This window comes from Alligator sinensis, unplaced genomic scaffold, assembly GCF_000455745.1.
Source record: "Alligator sinensis unplaced genomic scaffold, ASM45574v1 scaffold268_1, whole genome shotgun sequence".
Lineage (NCBI taxonomy): Eukaryota > Metazoa > Chordata > Crocodylia > Alligatoridae > Alligator > Alligator sinensis.
Genome location: NW_005841853.1, coordinates 481238 through 490537, shown reverse-complemented (window position 1 = coordinate 490537; position 9300 = coordinate 481238). Strand labels below are relative to the sequence as shown.

Below are 9300 nucleotides of genomic sequence, written 5' to 3'. Positions count from 1 at the left end.
TCCCTACAGGGGGAATTATATTTTTCATGTGCAGCTCTGCCTATGAAGCTGTTCATCAGTGGTAAGCAATTTGCATTTCTTCAGAGAGAGATGCATTTGCTGAGTATGCAGCAGTTTCAAATGAAAATGATCAACTCATTTTTCTGTCCAATTCTGTTACAGGGTTTGGGACTGTTTGGAAAAAAGCTGTTGGTTGTAAAAAATTGTGTGCGCTGCAGGAGCAGAGACTGTATGAAAGGGGGGACAGACAGCAGACTGCTGTACCTTGGCTGAGTTCACTGGAACCAGAATCTGCTCCTATTTTATAGCCACACAGGTTCTGGGGTCCATGGATCAGCAACACTCGATTCCCTCTCCTAGGTTTTTTCTAGCAAGTTGTAATGTTGACACGTTTGACGAGTTGAGGGACAAGCCAATGAAGAGGGAGTGGTGATGATAAAACGTCTGAGGAAACTGAAACACGGTGCTGACAAGGATGGATTATTGATGTGGTTGAGCAGACAGTCTCTAGGTTGGGAATGAAGTGATGTCTGTTGACGTAATTGTCTCTACAGCATGCTGGGTGCCGGGTGCGCTCTTCGAGCCTGCTGTTGACATTCACACTCTTGTGTTCAGCTCCGCTCCATCCTTTCATGTACTTCTCATACCCGTTATGACACCACCAAATGGCTCTGTTCTGCAGGCTCTGTAGCTGACACCCCATAACATCTGTAGAGCTGGTTTACTGCCAGAGTGTCATACTCATTCCCTCCGTAACACATGCTGGGAAGAAAAAGGATGTCTTCATTGCATGGCTCTTCAGAACATATTTTTTGGTGGTGAACTCATCTTCCCCCTGTGCTGCCACCGGAAACTTTGGGCTATAAAAATGATTGGCGAGATGAGAGGAGATAGAAGTTCATCTTGCCTTCACCGGGCCAGCCACCCCACGGGGAAGGGGGGGTGCTGCTTTGTAGTGCTGTTTACTGACCTCTGCTTCTGTAGTTTCTCTTTTCCTCTCTGCAGCACATGCAAGCTGTCTCTCAGCTTCCGTAGCCTTGCACATACACAGGTTGGCATATACTACAAAATAGAAAGCAACAGAGACTTGTTTCAAAAACCCTTTTTGATTACCAACCATGTTGCAGAGAAATTCGCATGCACCTGCAGAACGTTGTTGAATTTCGCCCTGCTGAAGGTAGCCTTCCAGCATTGCTGAGTGCCTCTTTGTGCACTGCTGTTTACCAGCTCCAGCAATGCACTTTTTAAGCAAGTGATATAAGGAAACATCATCACAGAGAAAAACATCATTTGATGGTGACAAACTCCTTCTGATCTGCAGCTGGTCCAGGAGAGGAATAGCGATCGAGGCAACCCTCTGGGAAGCGGGCACACTGTGTTTCTGCGTCTCCTACCAGCTGAATCACAACATGGAGACTAACTGCGGGCTTGGTGAAGGCCTACAGTGTTTGTTGTTAAGTTGTTTGACTTCTAGCGGAGAGAGAGCTTTAATGAAGGGCATGACAAGGGTCCAAATAGCCATCCAGGATGAAAACAGAATTCGTTTGAAAGCATTGTTCAGTGTATTTGCAAAAAACCAGACCCTATAAACTCTGGCCTTTTCTCTTGCTAAACTTGTGATCTGTTAGTTGGAAAACTCTGGAGATTTGCAGCATCTGAGTCAGAATCATCAAATGTATTTTATGAGGTGGCCTAAGTAAATTCAGAGTTTATGAACAAGACTCAAGGCACTCCTCTCTCCTTCCTCTTCACTTTTGTTGCCCGTGCGTAAGAGCCAGACTGTCATTAGCCTTGGGCTTACTGAGTGCAAGGTTGTAAAAGCCCCCAGTACCAGCAAGCAACATTAGAAACTCTAGGGGATGGGGAAGGGCAGGATCATAATCAACCTTCCCCTCTGCATCAGCAAGCACAGCTGAACTGGTGCAAGAGAACGGGTTTGCTTCAACCTGTAAAAGGTTGACCATGCTCTCCAGGTAGCCTTATTATATGCTGCCTCAGAGGCATCTCCATATCTCTGCCAATGCTATCATTGTCATAGCAAGAATTTAGCACCATCATGGTCTCATTCTTGCTAAGCAAATGCAAGTGTGGAAATTCCTGGTGGTTTAGTAGCAGACAAACCCCTTGAAGCTGGGCTCTGTATCAACCAGTTTGGAGTAATAAGCTTTCATGTAAAGGCTTCTTTACTATTCATTTCATCCAGGAAGAGCACACACCAACTGCAGAGGCTTCCTCAGCTTGATGAAGGGTTTTTAAACCTGAAAGCTTGCTAAAAAAAAAAAATTCCAACTATTTCCATCGGTCTAATAAAAGATATCGGATTCACCCAAAGAACCTTGTCTGCCTATGTCCTTAGATCAACACACCTACAACCTCCACCCCAGTAAGCTTTCATGTGAAATTTCCAATATCCCCTGGTTTTCCTCAGCTAGGAAAACCTCTGAGAGTGGCTTCCTTGGAGTATTTTAGAATTTCGTCCTCCTCTGGCATCTAAAACTATATTAGAGGTTCATGCAACAAAAGCTATTTTAGAAAGTTCACCAAATTCTTTTGTATTTCAAAAGAAGACTTAATTTAGGACTTGAACTATGTTTCAGTCAGCTGATTTTCTTCAGGTGGGTTTGCCCTTCACTAATTCTTTGGTAATTTGAAGTGTCCGTATAATTAAACTACAGAGGTTTTACAATTTCAAAGGTATTATTGTAAAGCACTTGAACATGATAAGTGCTGTGTTAGAAAGCTAAGTAAACTCAATGATGACCTGTGATTACATGACACAGTAGTTACAGCCAATTACCTGGATTATTAGTGCCTTATAATTAGAGTAGTTTTATTGTGTCTTGTAAAAAAAAAAATTTATAGGTGATAGGAATTGAGAGACCTTAAGGGTACACGCAGATGTTATGTTAGGTCAACCTAAGTAGGGTTAGGTTGATCTGTCGATCTAAGTGCTGATCTGTACAGATGTTAGGGAAGGTTAGATCAGGCACCAAAAAAAATAGCCAGCCCTAACTTAGTTCACCTGAGGAAAGCTCCACCACATATTCGGGGCTGAATGAGAAGTGTTATACTTCACAGTTTTGGCAAGATAGGCATCCCAGTACAGGTGGGTACCTCCGCCCTGAATTGGACCTTAATCTACATGCTCATGCTTAGCATTTCCTACGTCCTATTCCTACCACCTAGGCATAGGCATCTCTCTTCTGAGTGACTTGAATCTTATAGACTCGATCACCTATTAGATAGGAGCAGTAAAAAGCCCTGCTGAAGCGCGTGAGCTCTACAGACGCTGGGCAAGCCAGGTCAGACTTCAGGGCACTCGCTGCACTTGCCATAGGGATGCACTGAACTCAAAGTAAAGCGCTGTTTGCGGGTGGAGGGTTTCATATCTCTAAGCAACCTTAAGTGACTTGTCTTGCTGCCAATCTGTACCAGAGGTGGGAACTCAGCTGAGATATCCTTAACCACAAGAGTAGCCACCGTTTGAGACAGAGGTGAGGTATGTTGGTGGGGATCATTGATCAGTGTTTCTTAATGATCCCTGTTGCTGAAGCTTTGTTTTCTTCTCTCTACAGGCATGAACGCTTTACAATTACAGAATTTGGCAACTTTAGCAGCCGCAGCAGCCGCCGCCCAAACCTCAGCTACCACCACCAATGCAAATCCTCTCTCCACAACAACTGGTGCTCTGGGAGCCCTCACAAGTCCCGGTAAGAGCAGAGGCCTTTTTTTTTCCTTCTAGATTCAACAGAAAGGATAGATTAGGAGAGTATCAAAACGGTGATATGTTTGTCGCCTCCTGAAACAATAAATATGCATACAAAGCTCAGAGAGAACATTTTGGTGTTTAATGGCTAGATTAAAAAAAAAAACAACCCAATCAGCTAAATAATTTTGCGAGTTGTTACATATAGGGATCTATTTTGAACTCACTGCAGGATCTCAGAATAATCTGACAGCATCCAACCAGTACAGGATTATTTTAGTTGCATGAGGAAGTCAATTAAATTTAACACTGCACATAGAATCCAGAATATGAGCAAAATCCCTCTTTTCTAGGAAAATATCAACTGATTTTGACCATTTTACTCTCTGAATAAACCATTTTTACTCTCTCCGAAACCAACCATTTTACTCTCTCTGTATAAATATCTGAGTAAATTTTAAAAAATTAAAATATCAACCATATTACTCTCTGAGATGGACTCCTAGGACCCAAAGGGTAATCAGTTGCGTTACTCCTAACTAGCGTGAACTTTTAAACAAATCCACCTTCATTTCTTTTCTTTTCTTCTTCTGACAGTGCTTCCAGGGAGTTCTGCCAGCGTTAACTGAGAGGCCGTTATGGAAGCGAGATGAGACAAATAGGCAGATTCTAATCAGAGCTACCCTGGTGTAAATTTAGCTGATAGTAATTCCCCATCATTTCTGATATCAGTGGAGAGTGGAATTAAGTTAGTGTAGTTACTCTAGATTTAGGGCAGTGTTGCCGAGTTGAATCTGGCCCCTAATCTTTACATAAAAGCCGCAGGGTGTAATTATTTGCATCATGAAGTGTGTTTATTGCAGTCCTAAAAACATTTGTATTATTTTAGATGCCGCTAAAGAACATTTGTGTTTAATCTTGTTTAAGAGTGTATTTATGCCTCATGATAAAGTAATTCATGGCAGAAGGCTTGAGTTCAACAGCAGAAAAAATAAGAGCCACCCTTTCCCATGTATGCAAGTTTGGGTTGGTAACACCACCTATTCTTAAGGTGGGCAAACATTTCCCATCGTTTTCCCATTTATTCTGTGGGTCATAATGGGATAACATTTTTAACTCTTTGTGCTGAATTTTTCTGTGTCTTGTCATTGCTGCTACTCAAGAAGAATGGGGCCTGGCATCAGAGCCGAGGGCAGGAATCCTACCTCTGTTGTTTTATCAGCGATCCCTGATGGCTCACAGGCCTCATGGAGGAGGAACGTGCCTGACATTTAGACAGAAAAGACAAGACGTGATATGGCATGGGGGAGACAAGGAGCTTAGTGAGACTGGGGAAAGAGAGAGACTGCCAGGGGTCATTTTTGAAAAGACTAGAACTGAGAGCTGGAGATAGTGGAAGAGGCTACAGGGGCATTGTTGAAATAAGAGACTGGGAACGAGAGTTGAGGGGAAAGGAAAGACTCGGACTGGGAAGTTGGAAATAGGTGCCATTGAGGGCAAGGGTAGGGGGATTGGGAGCCCATTCTCAGGAGTCACCAAACAGTGCGATCAGACAAGAATCCAAAAAGGAGGAACAAGGGAACTGGACAAGACAATTATGTCTGGAAACTGGGAAATAAAGAGTTGGGGAACGGGTGTGAAGGAAGGATGGATGCTGGAAAAATTACTTACACCAATGTTTTTGCAGGTGGTCACTAGGTACGATTGATGTTTCTGGTTGCTCGGTGTGAGACCATGAGACCAATCAGCTTTAATGCTGAGCACTTGTAGCTGTGATTGTAGTCACTGGAGTGCCATGCTTTGACCATATAAAATGTTGTATAATGCAAAGTACTCTGAGAAATCAGGTTGTTGGCATCTGATAGTGGGCATCCAAAATTAGCCTTTGTTTTTTTTTGTTTTTACCTGACTCTCTCTACATCTCACCTCCCAATCTGTAGAATGGAGTTACCACGCCTTCATTTCACAGGGGTCTGAGATGACTATAGTATATAAGTGCTTCCCACCAATGAATTATTTCAAAAACAACCTAAGAAAAACCCACGATAAAGTACATCATTCTGTCTTCAGAGGCTGTTTGAATAGTATACAGTAAATGAGGCATAAGGTCCCACACTGAACAATACCCCATCCGTACCGAAAACTGAATGAGATATGAATCCCAGGGAAAATACAGTATGCAGTGATCATGTAATTAAAGACTGTATCATAATGCATATGCACAAGCAGGCCAAATTAAGGGTTCAGAGAGAACCTTAATCTGTGATGACTCTCTATGGGGTATGTGGTACAAACAGCTATCTTGAAGATCATAAACGCTATAAGTTTTGGAGATGAAAAACACTTTTCCAGTCATCTAGTTCAATGGCTGCCTATGTTGGATTGTTCCCTAATGTGTATTTTCAAGTGCTGTTTAAGCTGAATCGCTGCAGAGATAGGGATATTTACATTTCCCTTGCAAGACTATTTTATGGCCCAATTGACCTTAGTGTTAGAAAATGTTTTCTGACATCTGGCCTCATTTTTCAGTTTTATCCCATCTTTCTATCCACTTCTATAAATAATTCTTCCTCTGGAACCACAGAATTTGAGTTAGAGATGGGATAAAAACTCATCTGGTCCATATTGCTACCATAGGACTTTTTCTATAGCATGGTTTCTTCTGTCTGGGAAAAATAGCTTTGCATGTCACAACTAATCCAGCCTCCTTCCACTGGTTTAATCGTGTCTATAATATTTTCCATGGACCCCTTTCATTGTGTCTGTGTCCCACTGAACTCGGGCATGCGTGTGCTATAGATGTGGTCAGTTTGATCATAGACTATTATCTCTCTTAACTCTGAAGTCATGTATGCAGTAGAACACAGATAATTTATTGGATTAGGTTCTTCAGCCCTAGAAGAGATTGAGGGTTTGCAAAACTAACTGGGAAGATGTGCAGCTACAGCTGAGCGCTCCTGGTGAGTGGAAACAGCTGGGTGGCTTGTCCTTCACTCATCAACTTGTGGCAAATTAGGCAGGTTGCGACCATCCGTGACCTGGGTTCTACTATATTGGGCTGTATACGCATATCATACAGCCCAGTATAACACAAAAGTTGGTTATTTCCATGTGACGTTGTAAGAACTTGTGCATAAACTGCTATCCACCATCCCTCCCTATTTTGTCTTTGCATCACTGCTAAGAAGGTTGGTCTCGATGAAACCTTAAGATTCCTTCAAAGCTACAATCTGTAATCGATGCTGGAGCTGTGCTGACAAGTTGATCCTCTTAGCTCCTGCTAAGGATATTAAGGTGGAGCAGTTACCTTCTGTTTAGGTACACAATTATAGGAGATTTGGGAAAGAAATGCAATGGACAACCAAGTTCACGCAGGAAGCATAGGCTAACGCTTCCATCAGTGAAACTTGATATTATTTTCAGTTACTAGTGTAGCCAAACCCCAGGAAGGATGTGAAATTTGGACACCATCAGGATTTATGCACTCCAGCTTGTATGACTCAGTAGAGCCATGCTATTTTATCCTGGCAGCCCACCTGACCTAAAGGCTTCAGTGGTAACTCCAAGGAAGCATTGGAGTAGTGTCTTAGGGCTGAAGGTAGCCTTGAAAGCATGGCTATTTGTTTCATTGTGCCTCTTGCAGATGTTCATTTAATGGCACATGCATGGCAGGATGTATGTTTTTGGAATCAGATCCCAATCATGCAATCGCTAACGCAAGGAGCTTGGCACTGGGAGCGGGCCCCAACCCTGAGAAGCGCTGGGAAGATGTTAATCACTCCAGAAGTGCAGATTCTGCCAGAAGCCAGTAAATGCCTGTTGTGGCATGCAGAGAAGAGTCAGGAAAATGTTAAATATTCCTTAATGGTAACATCTGCCAGGGCCCTGTACATTATAACATTGGGGATACTGTATGGACATTGTATTGCATGGAAATCCCAAAGCCATTATATGAGTAAGTAGTAGAGAGCATTAGAGGTCAGAGATCAAAACCTGAAGCATCACTGAGAACTGTCAAATCCCCCTGGGCAAGTAAGTGTGTTCAGCTCATGACTGAAGGTGAGGGGTAGAAGGGAAAATACAATGAGGATGAAGCTTCAAACGTAATGAGTAAATACATCATAGCATCCAGCACAGCTCAGGCCCAGTATCCATAGGACCTAGAAAGCAGTGATGGCATCCTGAAGGCAGAGACCAAGACTTTGCTAAAAGGCTAATGATTTTGTATGACCTGCAAAAGAGGCCTGATTGTCAAGAAGCTCTATATGCCCCAAATTGCAAATTTCTTTGGAAATTTTTAGCTAGAGTTAACAGCTGTATCCAAGTCTGTTTTTCTTTTCAACCTTAGAGAGCTTGCTGTGGCACAGAGGAAGTTTATACTTAATCATCTCATTAACCTGTATGTATTCCACAACTGACCGAAAACCAAACATTGCTAAAATGTCCTTCAGCTTAACCTTTCTTATCTGGTTCCACATTCTCCACCCCATTAAATATTTTGTAAACCTAAATAATATCCTCAATGATTCTTCTCCGCTGTATGGAAAATGAATTTAGTTCTCTACAGCCTTTCATAGCAGCTCAAAGTATTTTCATTACAACCAGAAATATATTGGCTGAAAACATTTAAATCAGCCTTTCAGTGTGATTTTTGAGGCCCCAAGGGGATTTTTGGTCTGGTTTTCTTTTAATTGAACACTCCAGTTTGTTGTATTTAATAAGAGGCAATTATTTCTGTCCAGTTTCATAGCCCATAGTAAGCATAGAAATAAATGTTTTTATCTCTTTAGATAATGGTCCCAGATTTGGGAAAGTACTGCTGTTGAACACAGGTTTCATTTAAAACATTCACTTTCAAACCTGCTAAAATGGAAGCAGTAGCCCCAATAGAGATGGACTCAAGCATTTTCGGGAATTGGGGCAAGTAATGAGAGTCCAAAACTGCAAAGTTCAAATCCAGATCTTCCCACCTGCCTCCTAACTTTCAGATCCCTGCGGGGGGGATGCAAACGGGCAAAATAAAATGATGGCGGTTTCAATTAGGTCTCAGCTTCGGACCTAGTTCTGTGAGATTCAGAGCGCCCTCATCTTGCACAAAATGAGGACTGGAAACCCAGACCTGGATGCCCTTAGCACCTCATAGGAAGAGGCCTTGACGTGGGTCTGGTCCAAAGCAAACTCGTGTTTGCTTGAGCACACCACGTTTTGCCGCGGGCCCCGTCCAGCAGTCAGCAGACTCACCGATGCCGTGCTTGTTCCCGGGCTGGCAGGGAATACCCACGGGGCCAGGTGTGGACTTTAAAAAATACCCACTGCTATGCAGCCGAAAACAGAAGTGTGTCTATGCCACTGTACTCCTTCCAGATCCAGCCCTGGACCCTTTAATATTCACTACCGAACTGATATGAAATTTCTGCTTCCAGATTCACAGTGTCATATATTTCCAAACCAGTTACATAGTACAATAGTTCTTCACATCTCACCATTAATGTAAATCCATACAACTTCTAAATGGATTTGACTCCAGTGCAGTCTAAGGGCGTTCATTCTCTTCCCCACACTAAATGCTTTTAAGCATGCCACTCTCTGAATAC

At 42.7% G+C, this 9300-nt stretch overlaps 1 protein-coding gene across 19 annotated transcripts in view; it reads left to right on the top strand.

Moving 5' to 3' along the window:
- The window catches only part of CELF2 (CUGBP Elav-like family member 2), a 490120-nt gene that overhangs the window by 439089 nt on the left and 41731 nt on the right, over window positions 1-9300 (top strand). For all 19 annotated transcript variants that reach the window (XM_025213055.1, XM_025213061.1, XM_025213079.1 and 16 more), the window contains one exon: window positions 3576-3710. In XM_025213055.1, coding sequence (XP_025068840.1) covers window positions 3576-3710 — 135 coding nt within the window. The remainder of the gene's footprint in view (window positions 1-3575; window positions 3711-9300) is intronic.